This window comes from Pygocentrus nattereri, chromosome 2, assembly GCF_015220715.1.
Source record: "Pygocentrus nattereri isolate fPygNat1 chromosome 2, fPygNat1.pri, whole genome shotgun sequence".
In the NCBI taxonomy this organism is placed as follows: domain Eukaryota; kingdom Metazoa; phylum Chordata; class Actinopteri; order Characiformes; family Serrasalmidae; genus Pygocentrus; species Pygocentrus nattereri.
The window spans coordinates 23,919,354-23,942,430 of NC_051212.1; the positions used below are offsets into that span (position 1 = coordinate 23,919,354).

The window sequence follows — 23,077 nt, forward strand, 5'->3', positions numbered from 1 at the left end:
GTTCTGATGGCTGTGAACAATAAACTCTGGCCTTTTCTCTTATGTAACTAAAAGCCCTTTCCTCTCCTGCTGGCTTGACTTTGGTGTGTCCAGATGGTGTACTCAGCACCACCCATTAGGCATTAGAGAAGCTACAGGGGGTGTTGGATAGGGGGTGATTACAGTGTGTATGTGTGTGTGTGTGTGTGTGTGTGTGTGTGTGTGTGGATGGAGAGAGGGCCACACCAGACCTTTGGCATATATTATCTAAAGGGGGGAAAACACTGAGGATTAGAGCAGTGAAAGTTGAAGAGCTTGGCCTGGCGTGTTTTTAAGAGTGGCAGCTCAGTGCATGTTGCTGTTAAGCACTATGTTCAGAAAGAATCCTTTAAAGGTCTCTTCCAAGTTTCATATCAACACTCCATTAAAACAAAACATGCCATGAACCTGCTTTTATTGACTATGGAATCCTGAGCTGTGATGTGGGTTTTACGACTCAAATTTGTGCTTTTTGTTTTCCAGAAGGCACAAACTGTGTTTCTGAAGCCCACCTGTTTCTCATTTAAAGCAGGCACATCACTTCTGCCCAAAAAAGGAATTTTTTCCAGTTTCTACCCTTATCACATTCACTGATTTTACATATGAACCAGCATCAAGTATGCTTCATTGTGGAGCAGACCAGATGATTGCTGTTTCACAGTGTTGCTCTTGTTTTGACATTTGATGATTCGGTCGTTATGGTAACCGGGTGCATCCTCTAACCACATGTTCACTTGCGCAAGGTTGATTCTTAAGGTCTGTGTGAGAAATGGCTTTCCTGTGAATGATAGTGATGTGCCCAGATAATGTCTGGAATATTCACACCTGAAAAGGCTGAAACAAATACAAATCTTCAATTCACTCCACATTAATACAAAGATGGCTTAAATGAAAAAATGTCAATTCAGTTATACAGCTTCTCTTGAATATGGAAGCTTGTTCTCACCAAGTAGAGAGGATAAGATTGGTTGTAATCATTTTTCCCTTTCTCTGTTTCTGGTTGCAGTCTCCAGATTTTGACTTAATATCTTGAAATAATGACTTACTATCTCAAAATAAGTTTGAAATTATTTAAATTTGCTATGTTATCATAATGACTTACTTTGAAATGTTGACACTGAATTTCAGAGTTCCATTTTAGTAATTGACAGTCTGTGAAAAATAAATCAGTATTTTGAGAAAATTAGTTATTATTATTTTAAGATGCTAAATTTAGACATAATGCTGTCAGAAATTGTCTTGGGAAGTAAATAACATCATTAATGTCAAACTTTATACACTGACTAATCTTGTAGAGACAAAGTTATCTGTCATTGTACTTGATAATGTTATGTGTAATAGATGAAATGTATAGATAGAATAATGTAATGATCTAAGAAATATCTAACAAAACCTTGTTAGAAGCATTAGCTGAATGTGAGATTCTTTCTCTTACCATTATGTCAGTTTGCATGTTGTACTTGTTTGATTATAAAAGTCTTTTTGTTTGAGGTAGGACGTCATTACATTACACAACATTCAGCCTCTTCAGAGATGGTTTAAGTTGTTCTGGATGAACTGGTTTGTTTGCTATGTGCACTGAGACTGCAGAATTAAATTAGGCCTAGCTCATTTGACAAGCCTGGCTTTTGCAAGAGAACAGTTAACCTAGGAGCTGTCTATTGTTGACTGACCACTTAATTCTGATCTAATGTCAGTTGTGTCAGTTTTTTGTGTTGATGGATGAAAGTTACAGTTTGGTCCTGTTCATGCCTGGTATCAGTGGTGATGAACCATGACTATTAGAACTAGGTTTTCGGGTTGGACCATAAATGTCAAAAACAAGAAAAAACATCTCTTCGATAATGCCAGTGCCTTTATGAGATTTCTAGTGTTTTAGTACTAAGGTAACATTTTTTTTCTGTTGCAGAATAAACACAGATATATAAAGCTTTCTGAAGACATCCCATAGTATTATATGATACTTGCAGTAGACCTCTGCATAGGTTTTACCTTGCATATTTTTATGTTGCAGCCTCTCTTTCTTACTTCTAAAAATGAACTGAAACTTATTGTTGCCACTTGTGTTCATGCTCAATGACACATCTAGGACTTCCAGATGGCCTAGAGTGGTGTTTTTATTCACAACATTAGTCTCACCCACTGTAAATCAAAATTGATTGGCTGTTTTCTATGACTTTCTGTTCAGCTTCTGAAGCCCTAACCTATGGGAGAGCTAGCTCTGTTTTATCTACCACGATCCACAAAAAATCCTGATTGAACATATTTACTTTGGGCTTTTTTTCAAGATTTTAACCCTTTTATTTTCAGCCTAATCATTAACAATGAAATACAACCCTGTTTTAAAAAAGTTCACTCAAACCACCTTTATATCAGACAAGTAGAAATGGTAGAAATATTCTTACAAGCCCATTTCCAAAAAGGTTGGGATGCTGGGCAAAATGTAAATAAAAACAAAATGCAATTATGTGAAATCGTTGAAACCATATATTTAATTGAAAATCGTATAAAGACAACATATCAAATATTGAAACTGAGAATCTGTATTGTTTTTTGAAAAATAGATGACCATTTTGAATTTAATGACAGCAACACATTTAAAAAAAGTTGGGACAGGGGCATGTTTACCACTGTGTTGCATCAAGTCTTTTGTTAACAACACTTTCTATAGGTTTGGGAACTGGGGGCTGCTTAGTGTAGTTTTGAAAGTGAAATGTTTCCCCAGTTTGTCATTAAACTTTAAAATGTGTGTATTTGTACACCCTTATTTGCCAGAATGTTACCATAAACAGGCCTTTTGTATGTGCAGTCAGAGCTTTGGCATTCCCTGCTTGTTGGCTTTGTTTTTGCATGCTGACACAGAAGAGTTTGCATAGGCGCTGATATAGTGCCTGTATTCCAAATGTGAACTACTTTTTGTCCATAGTAGATCCTTTTTTTGTTGTTGCCTTCATTTTGTTTTGTTTCTTTATATTAAGAAGCTGACATAGCAGGTGGTGACTAATAAATACTTTGATACACACATACATCCCCGCAAGGGCATATTCTGCTGTTAAAGTGAGCCCTCTTAATTATTTGGAGGCCCTCATTGATGTTGAAGTCAAAGAATACGCTGTATTCTGAGTTCTGCTTTATTGTACGTACACAGACATGCTTGTAGACCCTCTGTTCATTGAGTATCTGAGTGCAGTGTAGAACCCTGCCTTATGGTGGCTCCTGCAGGAAGTCTCAGCTGTCAAGTGATATTATCAAATGCACAAAGCTCAGGGCAGCCTAGTGTTGTCATTGGCAACACTTAACACAAACAGGTCTGTGTAGTCCCCAAGCATTAAGATGCTCTTGGGAAATTTATTTTGGTGTACTACAGAAAGACACAAGCCCACATGTGTTACTGTACTCTCCAGGGTGGGTTTTTCTATCTCTGCTGTTTGGCATGCTTTGTTGGAGTAGAGCATAATTTTGATGTGTTGCCAGTAGATTTAACTTAAAAGCCTAAATTAAATAGATATAGTCTGGCCTCAAACAAGCATATGTTGTTTGTCGTACTGAATTAATATTCTGAAGTGCAGCGTTGCACTCCTCAGCTGCATCGGTTTGACAGAATTTACAATTTTGTGTTTTGTTTTCATTCATCAGTTTACTCTTACTACAATACTCAGCATGCATTATGCATGCACCCCTTACAACAGTTGGGAATCCACCCACTGCCCTAAAGAAATCCTGCCTGCTGTTGTAGCCGCTGATGTAGTAGTTTATAAATACAGATGTGAAATGTGGCTTTATTGCCGTAATGTTAGCTATCTGGCTTCATTCTCATTGCTAGTGGAAAAAACATTCAACATCTCAAGTGTTTGCCATTGAATTTTGTAACACGTTGCTCCCACCTTCTAGATGCATCATCAGAAGGGGGCTTTTTTCATCTTTTAAACCAGAAAACCTTGTCTTAGAGGCTGCTGTGGAACTGCTGTACGATACAAGTAGGCGTGTTTTTGACCTATTTAATGAACAAAAGATTCTGTTTATTTTATGTAACATACTTAACATGTGCACTTGATTTGTAAGTAGAAATTTGAAACTGTATCACAAATATGCCCCTCAGTGTCTTACGAGGGTCTCTCATCAACCCTCTTTAGTGGAATAGGCATCTGGGTGGATCCTATCACAGTATAGTGAGGAGAGCGGGGGAAGGGCTTTTGCTTTGCATGTACCTATGGTCACATGACTGGGTTTTTTTTCTAGGGGTTCTGGGGGTTGCAAATTTGGAATATCATTAGGTTACCTCAGACACGGGTTACAGCTTCCCTGTAGGAAAACAGATGTTTACCAATAAGAAGTCTGAGATTGCTCCTTAAGAATATTGCAGTGTAAACCTCTTTTGCTGTTTTTGAACAATTTTCAATTAATGGCTCTTGAAAGATTAAAGAGGTAGACTAAATGGTAAGGAGAACTGAACAAAACTGGAAAGTGAGAGATATGTTCTCTTATCTAAATCTAATACTGGCCTGTCTCATGCAACAATGGTTTTGCATCTCTCTCTGGCTAAAGCACACATTCTCACACTCATTTGCTTTCAGTGGTGTATTAGCAGTTCAGTTGAGTCACGCTGCCCTGTGTTTTGTTCTTTCACTCCCTTTCCCCCTCCTTTTCTTTTTTTCCTCATTTCAGGGTCTTTTTCATGCTTTCCCTGGCATTGTCATGGTTCTGTTACTCATTCATCCCCTGTGCTCTCAATGTCTCTCACTCCACCCTCTAAACCAGTGACTCAAACCATGACGCATCAAGTCTCTTAATCTGCCATGCACACTTGTAGTGTCAGGTTTCCATGTCTTGCTGTTGGATGTTTGCAGTTCGCTGGCAGCAGGTAGGAGAGTAAATCCTTGTGACACGACTTTAGCTTGCTAAAGCTGCTCTCTTTAAAGTTGTACTTTATTTCTGCTGAATACCAGCAAAGCACATTGTATACTCCTTGTCTGCCCATCCATAAAGAAGAAATATATATTTATCATAATATTTGCAATTGATTGTCAATGCTTTAGCAGTAAAATTCCATTCCATAAGCAACAATAATAGATATACATATGGGATTCACCATATCCATATGCTCATTACACCAGTTTTTTCCAAAACTTCACAATAATTACAACCCATTTCCAAAGAAGTTGGACACTGTGCAAAATGTAAATAGAAAAAGATGTAATGATGTGCAATTAATTTAAACCCTGTGTTTAATAGGAAATAGTACAAAGACCTCATATCAAATGTTGAAGCTGACAAATTGTATTGTTTTTTGAAAAATGTGTGTCCGTTTTGAATTTGATGACAGCGACACGTTTCAAAAACATTTGGGGCACTTTAGCAAAAAAGTGGCACTTTAGCACTCTTTTTCTAAGGAGCCTTGCTTTTGTAATATGCACAGAACGTGATCTGGAATTGTCTTGCTGGAATAAGCAAGGCCTTCCTTGAAAAGTATATATTTTGTTCCAAAACAAGATATGTTGTTCAGCATTAATGGTGCCTTCACAGATGTTAAAATCAACCATGCCATGTCCACTAATGCACCCCCATACCATCACAGATGCTGGCTGTGGAAGTGTGCACTGATGAGCCGGATGGTCCCGCTCCTCTTTAGCACTGCGTCCACGATTTCAAAAGAATTTCAAATTTTAATCGGACCACAGGACACTTTTCCACTTCGCCTCAATATATCTTAAATAAACTGAGGCCCAGAGAGGGTGACAGCGTTTCTGGGCCTGTTTATGTATGCTTTCTTCTTTATAAGGTATAGTTTTAACTTACATTTGTGGATGCACTGTTAAAATGATTTGCTCATCATTGCATTTACTACAAGGATTTAATACAATGATGTGTTATATCAGAAGAATTAACACACACTAAAATCAGTTTAGTTTTCTACAGGTTGTAAGAGCAGTGACTTCATTAACATGAGTAGACCCCTGGCTGGCACCAACAGTGCTTGCTCAGGATGCCTTGCTGCAAGTTTCCCCAGAGCAGCATCCTTGCTCTTTATTATTTTTAGCCCCCTTGCTGGTTATATTACTAGATCAACTTCCTCTGCTCTGCTGATTTTCCCAGAGTAACTCCTTCACCAGCACTGATAGTGCTAGCTTGTGTGGTCCTGCTGTTGGTCTCCACAGGGTAGAAACTGGCCTACTTGGGCCACGGTCTCCACAGAACTGCCCCCTCACTAACACCAAAGTTATCAGCTGAGATTACTCTTCTGCTGGTATTGCTGCCTTAACAAAAGCTAATTACTGCTGCTCAGCTGCTAATGGGTCTCTCCTATTTTCCAAGCCCATGGAAGCTTGCCACTTAATTTAACTGCTGCCATTTTTAGCTTGTAGGCTCATTTAATTCTTAAGTGCTTGGTATTTACAAGGTATGTGTAGGGTGCACAGTTCCAATCGAAATCAAAGAGAGAATTCTTCCTTATATGAACAGTTTTCACATATGCTCCAGAAGGGGACAAAGACTAATGGATACACTGGGTTTTCTGAAGCCTGCCAAGTTTAGGGAGACTGTCAGTCAGGAGTAGAATTTATTTCCTACATCAGGGTTCTCACTTTCTTGTGTTTTAAGCTTGATGTTTGCAGCTATAGCAGTCATCTTCCTTGCGACTGTGGCTTCCAGGCTTACGTTCACACACTGTGATGAGTTTTGCAGATTGATACAGGGTGATCCTTGTGCCCTGGATGTGACAATATTATCCCTTGTTTGGTGTACAACTGAGGTCAGTTCCTACATGCAAACTGGGGGTCATGAGCAACACATGTTTGTCAGGTTCAAGGTCCATTTAGCATCAGTAAGGAGTTGCCCTCAAACAGTGGTTCTCAGCTCTGATCCTAGAGACCTCCTGCCCTCCTCATTTGAGCTTTTCCTGTTGTAACACAGAAGCACAGCTCAGGAATTATCTGATGAGTTGAATCAGCTGTGCTGAAGCAGAGAAAACACTGAAATGTGCTAACCAGGGGGCCACAAATCAAACTGCTGGAGTTTCACACTGCTCACTTGGCATTAAGACACTTCCTGCCAGTTTGGCGGCACTGCTGTATAGTGATAAGGTCAGATGACATGGTGAAGGTGCAGTCACCAAGGGGGCAGTAGAGTCCTGCTCCAGTGTCACACTATGGATAATGCAGCATTTTTCTTCTCTTAATATATAAATAATGGAATCATTGAATGCACTACAAAAAGCCTTTTCATTGCAAATAAAATCTAGTCCGTATATATTTTTCATTATTTACATTTTTGGCATTTAGTTGATGCTCTTATCAAAAGCGACTTACAATTTGATCATTTTTACACAGGTAGGCGAAGGTAGTGTTAAGAGTCTTGCCCAAGGACTCTTATTGGTACAGTGTAGGGTGCTTGTCCGGGCAGGGAATTGAACCCCAGTCTACAGTGTAGAAGCCAGAGGTGTTACCCACTACACTATACCAACCACCAGTATGGGGTCATTGTGAGAATATTCGACATAGTTCCCATAACGAGAAATATGGGATATATTGACTAAACCTAAGATGTTTTCACTTGCTAAGATATCATTTTGTGCAGTTGGCTTCCTTCACTGTCAAGCGAGACATAACAAGGTATTATGTGACCTTCCAACAAATAATACCAGTTATTATTTGTTGGAAGGAGGAAAGAGCTCCTCTCTCAAAACAGGCTGTCGCTCTGAGTGATGGCGATCATTTCTAGGGTGTGCACATGCATTCAGCAGCTGACAGCAGGGCTGGTGTCCTGTCACCCTTTTCAGGCTATAATCTTCATCCTGGGCAGTGCCAAAGGGTGCCTCCCTGGTGAATGTCTGTGCAGCACCTCCTTGGTCATCGCCCTGTGCATTCTTCTTGTTCAGGAAGTCATTGTGGCCTCATCTTCTGCAATCAACTCGGTGAACTCAGCAGTTATACCAGGAGCTACATCAGCTTTGCTGAAGATGCATGCCACCATTCTTGACTTTTTAGTGTTTTTCATCCACTGCCCTTTGCACTAGTGCTGGATATCATTAGGAATGAAAAAGAATGCTAGCATTTGTGGTTCTGTGAATAAGCATGACCATCAGAATTCTCAGTCAGTTGTGATCTGCAAGAATACTGTAGAAGACTGTTTGTTTTTAAAGGGTATTTTGTTCACTGGCTGTGTCATATATCATACACTGCTTGTCTTTGTTGGTGTTATTCATCTTGACCTGTGTGCAGGAACATTAAAGGCACTTTTAATTAAATAAAACTGTTTGCTTTCAGATTATTACTTACAGTAATATACAATACACATGGTCTTGATGATCGAGAGAGGTCATTGTGAGAGAAGCACATCACTTATCATGGGCATCTAAAATTGAGCTATTAATCCCACACATGTAAACACAGCTAAGGTGCGCAATATGCTATTTTATTATCATCATAATAAATCCTGTTTTTGATACATTGTGTGGGTCTCAGAGCATATCATGGATATCGTCAGTACTTAGAGTTATTAACTGCATGTTTTGTTAAAAAGAGTGTAATTAGGTCTGTTTAATTGGATTTAGTGCTGTATAAATTGTGACATGTTAAATATGAGTCATTGTTCTCATAGTTTGTGATGTCTGTTTTGTAAATTGTGTCACTGTATCCTGATCCTTACTGTGTATTGTGAAAATGTTGTTGTATCCATCCATCCATCCATTTTCCAAGCCGCTTCTCCGTCAGGGTCGCGGGGGGGTGCTGGAGCCTATCCCAGCAGTCTTCGGGCGGAAGGCAGGACACACCCTGGACAGGTCGCCAGTCCATCGCAGGGCAGACACACAGACACAGACAGTCACTCACACACTCACACCTAGGGACAATTTAGCACACCCAATTGGCCTGACTGCATGTCTTTGGACTGTGGGAGGAAACCGGAGAACCCGGAGGAAACCCACGCAGACACGGGGAGAACATGCAAACTCCACACAGAGAGGACCCCGGTCACCCGGCCGGGGAATTGAACCCAGTGTTGTTGTTGTATCATGATTATATATTATTTGCCATTTTGCCCGTTACTAACATCATTAGATTGTACAATGTGAATGTGTCATATTTCAGGCTAGATTTGATTGGATTCATTCTTTTTTCCTCTCCGATATCTCATCCTGCATTTTCTGTTGATACCTGCCCAATATCAGCATCCATTAAAATAGATTTTCCATCTCTGTTAGGTTTGATGATGTGTGATTAGTTTCCAGGCACAGGCTCCCTCATGTGTGTGTGCCTATTTCAGTAACAGTGAGGGAGTACAAGGAGTTTTTTATCCTTCTGCCTAATCAGCTCTAACTAATCTTCTAGGGAGGAGAGGACGAGCGGTGGAGCCAGTCTGTTTTGTGTGTATGTGTATGTATGTGTGTGTGGGATGGCAGGTGGTTCCCTCTTTTGGTTTGTCTCCCTCTTGCACACATATAAACATGCTTTCTGTCTCTCAGGTCGGCTACGTAAAGTGTACAACATCAGGCTCTTATTTGTTTTTTTTAATGAGCGTTTTTTTATGTAGTGGATTTTGTACAGTCATACATTCTCTATCTCTCTGTATTTCTTTTTCTCTTCTCTCTCTCTCCTCTCTCGTCCCCTTTCTGTCTCTCTTGCTCCCGCTCATTTTCTGTCCTATCCATCTACCATGTAATGCTTATGGGAGTGTTTTTTTGTTGCTGGTTATTTCTCTCTGGTGTAACATAAGATGGCTTTGCATCTGTTGTGAGTCTTAACTAACACACACACACACACACACACCAATCTACACGTGTACAGGCACGCACACCAAGTGAAAGGATACTGGAAGACTCTTGAGACTATGTTAAAATAGAAGGAATGCCGGCAAGTTTGTGTCTTGCCTAAATTAGTATTCTTAAGTCAGATTTTGTGAGAGAACTTGCAGTTCTGGTGACCTCATGTGTGAGGTGTTCACTGTGTTTTTCTGAAATAGATTGCCTGTTCTTTATTTGCAATTCCTGAAATAGGCTGCATGCTCCTTTTTCTATTTTTGTCTTAAACTTGAATCTGTAGGACACTTTAGATGTTTAATTAGCATGTTTTCTTTTTATGTTTCTACAGAGTTGACTCATCTTTTGCACACTGGAGTTAACCTGAAATCAAAATGGAAATTTTACATTGTTAGTTCAAATCCTTTGTCATATTAGGAACAATTCATCTTATCGATTAAGATAAAATTCTTGTTCTTTGGTAGACTTTAATAGAAGTGTAGTGAATTTAGCCCACTTTTAAAGGCCTTCTGAAAATTCTTTACATAACTGTATACAAGGGGTGGGAAAAAATTATACTAAACAATAATATCATGGCATGTTCTCCCTTTTTCTATTCTTCCTGTACCCCCTGTACTTTCAGGATTTTGTTTGCTTCCTCCAGTACAGTTGCCAGAGGTGTTGCTGGAAGGAAGTGGTCCTCTAAGACTGTAAAATAGCGTTTGGGTCTCCATGTTCATTCTGGAACACCTGCTTTTCACAATCCAGTGAAATCCCTATTAATATTTAAGTCTTGCGTCTAATTATTTCTCTAATTAATTCCTGAATATCCTGTTTCACTCAGAAATCACATTAAAAAGAAGAAAAATGCTCCTGATTTTCAGTTCATGATGACTTTAAAGGAACTAAAAGATCCAGTCCCAAACTCTCTATTTTATAGATGTTTATATCTGAATAGCCATCAGCAGACACATACAACCCCAATTCCAATGAAGTTGGGACGTTGTGTAAAACATAAATAAAAACAGGATACGATGATTTGCAAATCCTTTTCAACATATATTCAATTGAATACACTACAAAGACAAGATATTTAATGTTCAAACGGATAAACTTTATTGTTTTTTGCGAATATTCACTCATTTTGAATCTGATGCCTGCAAAACATTCCAAAGTTGGGACAGGGGCATGTTTACCACTGTGTTACATCACCTTTCCTTTTAACAACACTAAATAAGCGTTTGGGAACTGAGGACACTAATTGTTGAAGCTTTGTAGGTGGAATTCTTTCCCATTCTTGCTTGATGTACAACTTCAGTTGCTCAACAGTCCGGGGTCTCCATTGACGTATTTTGCCCTTCATAATGCGCCACATATTTTCAATGGGAGACAGGTCTGGAATGCAGGCAGGCCAGTCTAGTACCCGCACTCTTTTACTATGAAGCCACGCTGTTGTAACACGTGCAGAATGTGGCTTGGCACTGTCTTGCTGAAATAAGCAGGGACGTCCCTGAAAAAGACGTTGCTTGGATGGCAGCACATGTTGCTCCAAAATCTGTATGTACCTTTCAGCATTAATGGTGCCTTCACAGATGTGTAAGTTACCCATGCCATGAGCGCTAACACACCCCAAGACCATCAGAGATGCTGGCTTTTAAACTTTGCGCTGAAAACAATCCGGACAGTCCTTTTCCTCTTTGGCCCGGAGGACACGACGTCCATGATTTCCAAAAACAATTTGAAATGTGGACTCGTCAGACCACAGGACACTTTGCGTCAGTCCATCTCAGATGAGCTCGGGCCCAGAGAAGCTGGCGGTGTTTCTGGGTGGTGTTGATATATGGCTTTCGCTTTGCATGGCAGAGTTTTAACTTGCACTTGTAGATGGAGCGACGAACTGGGTTCACTGACAGTGGTTTTCTGAAGTGTTCCTGAGCCCATGTGGTAATATCCCTTACAGAATGATGTCGGTTTTTAATGCAGTGCCGCCTTTAATGCAGTTTTTAATGCAGTTTCTCTGCCTTGCCGCTTACTTGCAGAGATTTCTCCAGATTCTCTGAATCTTTTGATGATATTATGGACTGTAGATGATGAAATCCCTAAATTCCTTGCAATTGCACGTTGAGAAACGTTGTTCTTAAACTGTTGGACTATTTGCTCACGCAGTTGTTCACAAAGTGGATGCTCCCTTTCAGGGATGCTCCCTTTATACCCAACCATGACACTCACCTGTTTCTAATTAACCTGTTCACCTGTGGAATGTTCCAAACAGGTGTTTTTTGAGCATTCCTCAACTTTTCCAGTCTTTTGTTGCCAGTGTCCCAACTTCATTGGAACGTGTTGCAGGCATCAAATTCAAAATGAGTGAATATTTGCAAAAAACAATAGTTTATCCATTTGAACATTAAATATCCTGTCTTTCTAGTGTATTCAGTTGAATATAGGTTGAAAAGGATTTGCAAATCATCATATTCTGTTTTTATTTATGTTTTACCCACGTCCCAACTTCATTGGAATTGGGGTTGTACATGAGAAATATTAGATATGTGCATCAGCCCACAATTTTCACAAATATCATTTCACGTCTAGCTCTTGTTGTATGTGTTTTGAGTGAGCAGGTTTTCTGTTTTTTTTTTTTCCTGCATCGTCTGTGGTAATTTTGGTGAATTTTGTGCATTTGCAAATCAAACTTTTCGTTTTTGTTTGTGAGTTGTGTTGCTGAATGACTGCAATGCCGCCTCATTGGTCTGCTCTAATATCTAATTTTGGATGTTGTTGGTACAAAGTGCAGCCGAGCCAATGGGAAATTTGTACTGCTCATGGGAATCCACAATCCCTTATGGAACTGGAAAAGGAGGCGCGTGTGTGTGTGTGTGCGCGCATGTGTAGGGCAGGAGGGAAGCACTTCCTTGCCAATTTAAACAGCTGAACAAAAGACATGGACTGAGAGTCTAGGGAGAGTAGAGCAAGGACACATGCTCTCCCACACAACTGTTCACCTATTGTTCCATGATCATGCTGTCTCTTTGAATACTTTCTTTATCTGTTTGTTGTGGTCATCACAGAGCAAGAGGCCAAAAGAAAGTCAAGATGATCAATCTGTGATTTAAAATTTTAGAAACATTTTATTGTATATGCATGTGCTTACAATTAACAAACATACTTTATTACCGAAAATTGGTGTAAAAGTAGAGGAGGCAGTGGATAGGGCAAGATGGATCAGATGATCCGCTGTGGCGACCCCTAAAGGGAGCAGCCGAAAGAAGAAGAAGACTGTATTACCGAAAAACTGCCAAGTGTTGCTGTTCAAAAAGGAAATATTAAATAGAAAGTAACACTAATAAAAATGTGCACTCACTCAAGCACATTTAGCAGTCAGAAGTTTCTCCACAAGGGGGAACTCTTAGCGCAGCAAGCCACACTTTTGTGCATTAATAAAGATAGAGTAACTCGAAGCCATGAACCTACACAAAAGGATCTCACAAATGCATGTCTGTTTGCAGTCACATCTTTCAAAACAAGATACTTTATAACAAATACTTTATTACCAGAAGATTTAAATTAGATTTTAATTGATGTATGTAATGTTTTTACTAAATATGTGAGTTAATTGAAGATTTTCATCAAATCGGTTTGTTTAAAAAGCTTGTAAGTGAAAGATATTATAGTAGGTCTATGCAGTGGTGGATCATGTGTGTTTAACAAGAAAATATTGTGCTATTAGTTTTAGAAATTGTGCAGGGCTAGTGAAACATAGGTCTTTCATTATTAATGGTGGATATTTGTGTTAGTGTGAAGATTCAGCTACTCAAGAGATTTGAAATTTCTGCTCGAGCCTCTGTTTCTGCTTTTTAGAGGCTAAAATGTGAAATGTTATGACCAGGGCATTGGTCAATATACAAAGTCTAGCCCTGTGAGCACCACACTAGCAGTAATTACTATTGAACTGTATTCTCATTGCTTTAATTTGCTAAACTCACACACACACACACACACACACACACACACACACACACACACACACACACACACACACACACAAAAAAAGTCGTAATGACAGTGGTGGTTCTGGACTCTCTCAGGGCTTGTAATTAACATCCACTCTTCTCCATAAATACTCCATGACCCTGCAACCAGAGGCAGAAAGAAAGGGCTTGTGGGTGCGTGTGTGTGTGTGTGCACACACATGTGGGAGCAAGACTGTGAGAAACTACAGAAAACACACACAGCACCAGAGGAGTAATAGAGCATGCATAGAAGTGTGACTTGGTGTGGGAGAAATACAGACAGATCATATAGCTCCTCTGTTTGGCAGCAGTAAGATCCAGAAAAAACATCATCCTGGGAGGCAAATGTAGGAAATTGAAATAGTTTGGATTTGTTATTGGACAAAAGTGGCTATTTTTGGCAACACTCAGTGTGCTGTCAAAAATGAAAATAGCAACACAGTACAGTTTCCTTAAATCTTTAAAAAAAAAAAAGTTTTCATTCGTTTTCAGAGAATGTTTCTACTTTCTGTTTAGTTTTTTCCTGTTGGTGAATTCTGTTTGCACACAAATCGAAAACATCTCTGGCATTAAGAAGGAACTTGTGGAGTGGTGTTAAACAATAAGTGTGCGATTGTTTTTTTTGTGTATTTCCTCCTCTCTGTTGGTTGGACTGTCGTCATTGAATGAAATCTCATAATGGTCATCATGTGTGGACTAGGCTGAGCAGCACAATAGATATGACCTCAGTCTCTCTATCTCTCTCTCTTTATCTCTCTTTCTCTCTCTCTCTCTCTCTCTCTCTCTCTCTCTCTCTCTCTCTCTCTCTCTCTCTCTCTCTCTCTCTCTCTCTCACTCTCACACCATTGTATTATTACCTGAACATATTGTGGATATCATCAGTACTCATAGAACACTGACCAAGTACATGTTTCATTATAAAGAGAGCTAAATTAGTCCTGTTTAACTGGATTTAGCACAACATATGTGAATTTTTAAATAAAAGTTGTACTTGAAGTATCACAGTATTATATTTTTGCCATAACGCCCATTTCTTTACACTACAACATATATTTCACTTACAGTTACTTGATTACATTGTTGATGATAATATGATTGTTGATTAACATCACCATGTCAGCACGTGGTTTGATATTACCACTGTTAGTTTGTGTTACCAATATTGACTGCTGATGTAAATGTTGTGGATAAGCATTCAGCCTGGGTCACATTAATGATGCTGTACTGTCTAAATTGAAAAGATCAGTTTGTCATTTCTTCTTCCATTTTGTCCATCAGACCTGTCGAAGAACCGGCTGTGTGAGCTGCCAGAGGAGCTGTGCCAGTTCATCTCTCTGGAGACGCTCAGCATCTACCACAACTGTGTGCGCTCTCTGCCCACGTCGCTCTGTCAGTTACAGGCCCTCACCTACCTCAACCTCAGGTACACTGCTGCACTCTGTATACAAGGCCTTACCTACATCAAAGTCACATGTACTCACGCGACTGATCTTACTGGCAGGGGCTACAGCAAAATCTTGCATGTTTACTCACAGGCTACTTACAAGAGATCTGGTGTCAGGTATTGACCTCTAAAGGAACAGTTTGTCAGAAAAGTTTACAGAAGTACTCCAAATGTGTCAAATAGCGAGGATATGTTTGGTATTCAAAGTTCTCTTTAGTTTTTCATTGAAGTTGTAAGGCTAAGTAATGGAAGCTTATGTACAAAAGAAAAAAAAAACAGACAAAAGTACAAATGTAATTCAGGTTAAAGATGGACATTACAAATGTCTTCACATCATACAGTGCCAGATACCACATAAGCAAGTTAGTTGATGATTATCTAACAACTCAAGTTGCACAGTGCTTGGTTGTTAGGTACATTAGCCTAATCAGTCCAGTCTAAATCTAAAAAAGCAAATGGCAGACACCAGACATGCATTGGCTGAATGACTACATTTGAGGCAAGAAGAAAACTGTAACTATTCCTTTAAGTGCTTGTCTGGTCTTCAGATAGTTACAAACAGGACTGGAGAGTAAAGGAGTAGAAATACTCCACTACTGTATGTGACTGTATACGATAGCACGTTATCTTTGTTTTATTAGCTTGATATTTATACCTTAAGTATCAGAATTACTCCAATATCAGGCTAGAATTTGATGAATTGTAAGAGGCACAATTGTGTGTTTTAACATCTAATACATAAATAAGACAGAAATACATCTTAGTTTCAAGTGAAGGTATTGTAAGTGGTGCATGTATGATGTACGCAATATAAAATAATACCCTGATGTACTGTGTTTTCTAAAAATAACCAAAGCCCACTATTCACTTCTACTCCAGTATTTTTTTAAAGGTTTGCCCTGCTTATGACTGTAACATTTGCTATTTTGATGGATGTTTAGGCCATGCACAGTGAATGTATGTTTGTGTATGTGTGTTTCAGTCGTAATCAGCTGTCCAGTTTGCCCCCATCTGTATGTCAGCTCCCTCTGCTGCGAGTCCTTATTATCAGCAACAACAAATTATCAGTCCTCCCAGCTTCCATACATACTCTGACACACATCCGACAACTGGTACGTACAACTCGCACTACTGTGTCAGATTTCTCCCGCTCTCCCTCACGCTGTCTTACACACTCTCTCTCAGTGGTTCACTGCCTACCTGTTTCTATTGTCTTTCTGTTCATTCTGTTCCCCCTCACATTTGTTGATGTGTTCTATTTGCAGTGCATCTAATTTAATCTTGGTTCCTCAGAAGTCGAGAGCTACCTTTTTTCTGTTATGCTATTCAGGTTGCATAAATAAATATTTACACAGTGAATTACATTTGTAATCTGTATTGAAAGAAATCTGTACTTCTGAAGTTTTTCCATCAATATCAAGAAATGTTAAAAATTTGGTAAAACCTAAAGAATGTTTTTCTTTTCACAAAACAAATCACACTCAAATCTTAAAATATCTCCTCTTCTGCCAAATACAAATGTTGGATTCATTGAAAGTTTAGAATCTACACTTCCAACAGAATTTCTCTGCTTTTTTCAATGGGCTGCGAGTGAGAAATGATTTAATATCGAAGTACATCATGCTTTTGTTGTTGTTGGTAATATCCTTGAAAGCTAATGTTTAAATATCGAATGGAAATCAGATATATCTGAAATGTTGTGATTGCTGGTTTCTACAGGCCGTGCCTCCTTATTTTCTTTGTCTGCAGGATGTGAGCTGTAATGAGCTGCAGAGTTTGCCAGTGGAGCTGGGTCAGCTGGAGTGTTTACGGGATTTGAACTTGAGAAGAAACCAACTAACCACACTGCCAGAGGGTTAGATCATCACTGTCTCATACGTTATATGCACACCAAAGGCCCATCTCTGTGGGGATGTGAAGCTAGGCAACAGTCAGCAACCTGTTTTACTGTACCTGCCAATTGCTAAGGGCAATGCTGCTGACAGGACTTGGCTTACTAAAGCCTTTGTCAAGTCTCCAGTGCATTACCATTTGCTGTGAGGTTTCAGCCACATTCAAACATGGAACATAAGGCTAGACAACATGGCAAAAATATAACATCACAGGAGACATTTTCACGATACATGATATGCTTTGCAGTATTTAGTTTATCTGAGGTTTGAAACCTAGTTGGAGCTGACAAAATTCACAAGCAAATGGCAGTGAATAAATAGAAGCTTTATTTATTTATTTATTTATGTAACAAACAAAGTTTGTAAGAGACTGCTTAAAAGGAACAAGGAACAATCTCACAATTGTTAAATAATTTGATTAAATAATAAAATAAGTGCATTATTATACTATATATTATATTTATGTAGCTGTTACATTGGTTGTTGTTGTTTACAGAATCACTATAAATGATCTAAATATGTCCTTTTTATGAGACATGCAGTTGTTCAATGTTCTTAAAGTACTGAAGATACCCATGATGTATTCAGAAAAGCAGTGTAATTTATCACAATAATATAATCATTATTATTGCCTAACCCTAATAAAAACACTTTATGTGTAGTAACCTCATTTGTACCCCTTTTTCCACAGAATTGTCTGAGTTGCCACTTGTACGCCTGGACGTTTCATGCAACCGCATTTCCCACGTTCCAGTATGCTATCGGCATCTTCAGCATCTGCAGACCATCTCTCTGGACAACAACCCTCTGCAGATGCCCCCGGCCCAGATCTGCTCCAAAGGGAAGGTCCACATCTTCAAATACCTGAACATGGAGGCGTGCAAGAGGAGTCAGGACCAGCTGGAGAGAGCTTTACGGCCCAGCGGCTTCAACAGCTGGTGAGACAGGACACAGGGATGGGGGGGCAGAGAAAACAGATGTGAGAGTGAAAGATATTGGGTGGCAGTGGGGGTCGTGGAAAAATGTTTCATTAACTAAAGAATGTCTGATCGAGGGAGAGATTGATGGTGGCAGATGGTGTATTTCTATCTGTTTAAGTTTTGGCATCATTCAATAAGTATTATGCTGCAGTTTTACACGAGGCGAATTTGGCTGATTTCTAAGCGTGGATGGACAATACAACACTTCTATATTTGAGTAAAAATAGGACAAGTACAAGTATTTATACTTAAGTTAAAGTACACTTGTACTTGCTTGTGTGCGTAATTCGGTATCAAAAGTAAAAGTACTTTGTGTTGTAATAGACATTGTGTTGTATGTTCTGTTTAGGAGACTTGTGTACTTGCATTTGCAAACCATTAACTGAGTATTCCATGTGTGTAGTTCTAAATAGAGCTTGTTAATCAAAATAATATAACACAATATCTACCATAACTACAAGTACTTTTGCTTTTGATTGTTAACTATGTTCTCAAGCAAGTGCTTTCGTACTTTTATTCCAATACAAATATATATCGAATTTACGTAATATTAGGGATGCACAATATCATGTCGTTATAGGCAGATGTTTGCTTATGAAAAAATTTCAGCAAAGGACAGATGTTTAGATTTGACCCATTTCAAACCCATATTTGATATATGTGCTGTCGCCCAGATGAGAAGAATGTTTAGGTTGTACTGGGCTGCATTTTCCCCGCGACCCTGAGTAGAAGCGGCTTAGAAAATGGATGGATGGATGGATGGGCTGCATTTTAGTCTGCATCTCTAACCCTATAGAAATAAATTTAATGATTTTCTGAAATTCTAATCCAGGTAGATTAAGTCCCAGTTTTTACTTTTTAAAAATATATTGGTATCAGTATTACATGGAAAATATCAGATATTGGCATCTGCCCTTAATTTTCGTATTGTGTACGTATGTAAGAATTTGACACGACTACTACTGCTTTAATTGTTTTTTTTTTACTTTTAATACAAATGTATTATGCTTTATCCACCAGATGTATTATTGCTTTTTCCTATTTTTTATCTATACTTAGTCACTGAGAGAATGACTAACCGTCAGAAGTCCACTCTCAAAGATTTCTGACCACTATTTTGTATCTAATGAAGAATCCTAACCCTAACTGTAACAGGGGACCAGCCATATGTCTGGAGAAGTGAATTTTATTTGTTTGTGCACAGGTACCAGACACCTAGCCAGCCTGTAAGACACTGGGCTGATGCAGTTTTATAGCAGGACTGATGCCAAGATTAGGCCCAACCTATTACATGACAAGTGACAGGTGTGACAGACATGACTATGTAGGGATAAACATGAATAGGCAAAAAAATGTTCTAAATACAGTCACAGTACAGGTGCACAATACAGAATATAGTGAAATATAACACACTTTACAGGGCAGTACATTTCTACACTAATCATACATTCTTAGTGTCATTTCACAAGCATATCTTTTACAGAGCTGAATCAGTCTCAACTAAATATGTTTTTGATTGGTTGTTGGTAGTGGCAAATAACACAACTGGAAAACAATGTAAGGAGTAATGCCACTGGAGGAGCTTAGAGAAGATGAGACAGGTATCAGATGAAGAGGAGCACTGAGCCAGATCCCTGTCTGTGTGTTCTCTCCTTCTAGTCTTTCAGATCAGGAGCTGTTTCTTGGTCAGTATGGTGGGCTGGACTCTGGCTTCAACAGTGTGGACAGTGGCAGCAAGAGATGGTCAGGAAATGAGGTAAGAACAAGGAGAATGGCAGTTTAATAAATTGGAGCTTCAATTCAGCTCTAATTATTTGTTTACATAAGACTTATGTCTTATCACAGTGTCATACATTTAGTTCTGATGACGCAGTCTAATGATTGAGAAGCATTTTACCCATGCTGTTAGATGTGATAATAAAATGCTGTTCAAACATAACCTCTGCAAGATGATATTTGACCTGCAGCCTGTTTGGTGAGATTGTGAAGAAGAGTGTGACTACAGACCAAAATTAAATTCAAATTCTGAATCTGTCATTGCTCTTAAGCAAGATTTTTGGTCAACAGCTATGATGGCAGAACAACTAAACAAACTGGAATTAGCCAGAAAGGAATGGAATAGTTTGCCAAACTAAATGGACTAAAATACTTTAGACTGGCAAGTATAGAAAAAGTGGAGCTGAACCTTTTTTGTTTATAGCTGTAATACAAAAGGCTACTACTTTTGTTGGTTGAAATAATTGCCAATATTAAGGCACATTTAATACAATCTTTGGGTTTCTTTGCTTTACATTTTTTCTTTATTTTGCAAAAATATTGTATAAAAGAAACAGAACGTGAGAGGGAGTATATTACTGTGATGGTCTGTGGTATTCTCCCTTGGCTTGTGACCAAATCAAGCCATGATGTTCTTCACAGTAACTAACTCCGTCTTGTGTTCTATTGCTCAATTATATATTAAGCAAAATGAGCATGTTTGTGTTTCCCTCCAGTCTGCTGATGATTTCTCAGAGCGATCTCTGCGAATGCCTGAAATTTCCCGCGAGCACACAAATCTACAGGAAGAAGAGGAGAAAGATAGGCTGTTGAAAACACCCAAAGGTGATGACCATCTCAAACACAAATATAAAAAAAAGTTTGTTAGTGTGTTACATATTTGCTGAAAGTGCATGTAGGAAGTACTGCTCTCTCTGTTGTGTCTCTTCCTCTCTCCTGTCCTCTTTCAGTGGTGAATGGAGATATAGAGCAGGTGGATTTTATTGACAGCAGTGTAACAGAAGAAGAAGATGAGAGTTGTAAGCCAGAGCCTCCTAGTCCTCCACAAACATCACCCCCACAGGTCAGGAGGACACTGACTTTGCATGCAGAACATCATTCCATGTTTAGCAGTTTTTCAATATTTAGAGTGTCCATCCTGTTCCTTTATTACAGCTTCCATTCTTCCATTCAGGAGACTTTCTGTCAGTTTTTCAAACAAATATCCACAGATATTTTTCCACACCTCCAAAGTTCACTCTTAGAGGTCGATTGCATTTTCTGCTTATTACCATTCAAGTAATCATATTCAATCATGTTGAGGTCTGGATTCTGGGGTGGCCAGTCAGTTATTCTAGAGCTCCAGCAGCTTCCTAGTTTGATTATATGTTTTGATGATGATAAATGTAATGTGTGTAAGTTATTGTTACATTTCTACCAGACAGCTGATAGTACATCAAATTACATATGCCAAAAGCAAGAAGATAAATAGCCAAATGCAATAAAGAAATGTTAAATTTTTTATTTTATTATTTATTCATTACAGCATTTATATATGTTTTCTAGGATGTTGTAGTATTCATTCAAAAATGTGGATTTTCAAATTAAAATTTTGTTAAAATAGCGAATTCTCACTGCATTTCACTGCGTAGGAGTGTGTATAATTCCTTTGGTTTGTGTTTTTCAGGAGAAGACTGAAAGCAGCAGGACCACACCCTCCCAGAGCCCAGACTCTGTAGGCAGCAGGTAAATCTCCATGTACACAGTCCAATGACAACATGACCTCATCATCATGAGTAATAGCCAGTTTGGGGGAAGCCTGGTAATGCCTTTGCTTTGTTAAATTACATGAATCTTTTTTAAATAATTGTTGTTTATCACATGAGGTGTACTTACAAAAACATTTAATTAGAGAAAAAGGATTCTTGCTTATCTTCTTTCCTTCTTCCTCCCTTCCCCCTCCTGTTTTCCGTCATGTGTTTGACAAGGTCAACCTTTCAGTGTGTGTTTGCGGATCTGGGAAAAGTCAACAGTGTTTTTTTTTGTGTGTGTGTGTAGTTAGGTTTCTTCTCATGACAGCATGACTGCAAACACTGGTTGTAGGTTATTCACTAAAGACTAGCCATAGTGGCAGCAGGCGTTCAGCCTTCACGCTATAAACATGAAGGCTCACTCTGACTGTTCAATCACTGTTTCAAACCTTTTCTTTCAGTTCCCCATTCTGCCATATGTAAATTCAGGTTGTTCTGATTCCTCTGCCATCAGTCCAGTGTGTCCACGTTAACAGTGCTGAAACAAGCACAGGGTTGTTCATATTCCAGGGTAAAAGAAGCTAAGACTGGACTGGGTTATGGTTGTCTGTGCAGGTTCTCTTGTTCAGCTGTTTCAGTTCCAGTCATAAGACTCAAAACCCCCAATTGCTGCTGCTGGCATTTCTGAAGACTGGAGGTTCATAGTCAAGGCTCTTTTAAGGGCGTAGTTTTCTCTGTTAATCATCTCTGGCCTTCCCTCTGCACCGCCCTTCTTGCTTCTCTCTCTCTCGCTCTCACTCTCGCTCTCTCTTGCTCTCTCACTCTTGCTCTCTCTCACTCTCTCTCTCATAATTTTCTCATACTCTCTGTCTCTTTCATGCTCCCCGTGTTGCATTCTGTCTGTTTGTCTCTTTCTCTCTTTCTCATTCTCTCTCTCATACTCTCTTTTTAAGTCAGCAAAGTTTTATTGGCATGACCGTATTAAACCAATGTAGCCATATCATTTTGTCAAAGCATTTAAATTAATTACCATGCATGAATCTGTTAGTCAATACATACATAAACACACGCACACACACAAAACACATTTGTATATACACTGCTCAAAAAAATAAAGGGAACACTGAAATAACACATCCTAGATCTGAATGAATGAAATATTCTCATTGAATACTTTGTTCTGTACAAAGTTGAATGTGCTGACAACAAAATCAAACAAAAATCATCAATGGAAATCAAATTTATTACCAATGGAGGCCTGGATTTGGAGTCACACACAAAGTGGAAAAACACACGACAGGCTGATCCATGGTCTCCTGAGGGATCTCCTCCCAGACCTGGACTAAAGCATCCGCCAACTCCTGGACAGTCTGTGGTGCAACGTGGCGTTGGTGGATGGAGCGAGACATGATGTCCCAGATGTGCTCAATCGGATTCAGGTCTGGGGAACGGGCGGGCCAGTCCATAGCTTCAATGCCTTTATCTTGCAGGAACTGCTGA

At 39.1% G+C, this 23,077-nt stretch overlaps 1 protein-coding gene across 3 annotated transcripts in view; it reads left to right on the plus strand.

Annotated features, from left to right (window-relative positions):
* lrch4 (leucine-rich repeats and calponin homology (CH) domain containing 4) overlaps positions 1–23,077 on the plus strand; it is a 50,131-nt gene that overhangs the window by 11,364 nt on the left and 15,690 nt on the right. For all 3 annotated transcript variants that reach the window (XM_037547612.1, XM_037547611.1, XM_017699641.2), the window contains exons 2-9: positions 15,034–15,178; positions 16,182–16,311; positions 16,949–17,054; positions 17,783–18,029; positions 19,731–19,827; positions 20,564–20,672; positions 20,798–20,910; positions 21,514–21,572. In XM_037547612.1, coding sequence (XP_037403509.1) covers positions 15,034–15,178; positions 16,182–16,311; positions 16,949–17,054; positions 17,783–18,029; positions 19,731–19,827; positions 20,564–20,672; positions 20,798–20,910; positions 21,514–21,572 — 1,006 coding nt within the window. The remainder of the gene's footprint in view (positions 1–15,033; positions 15,179–16,181; positions 16,312–16,948; positions 17,055–17,782; positions 18,030–19,730; positions 19,828–20,563; positions 20,673–20,797; positions 20,911–21,513; positions 21,573–23,077) is intronic.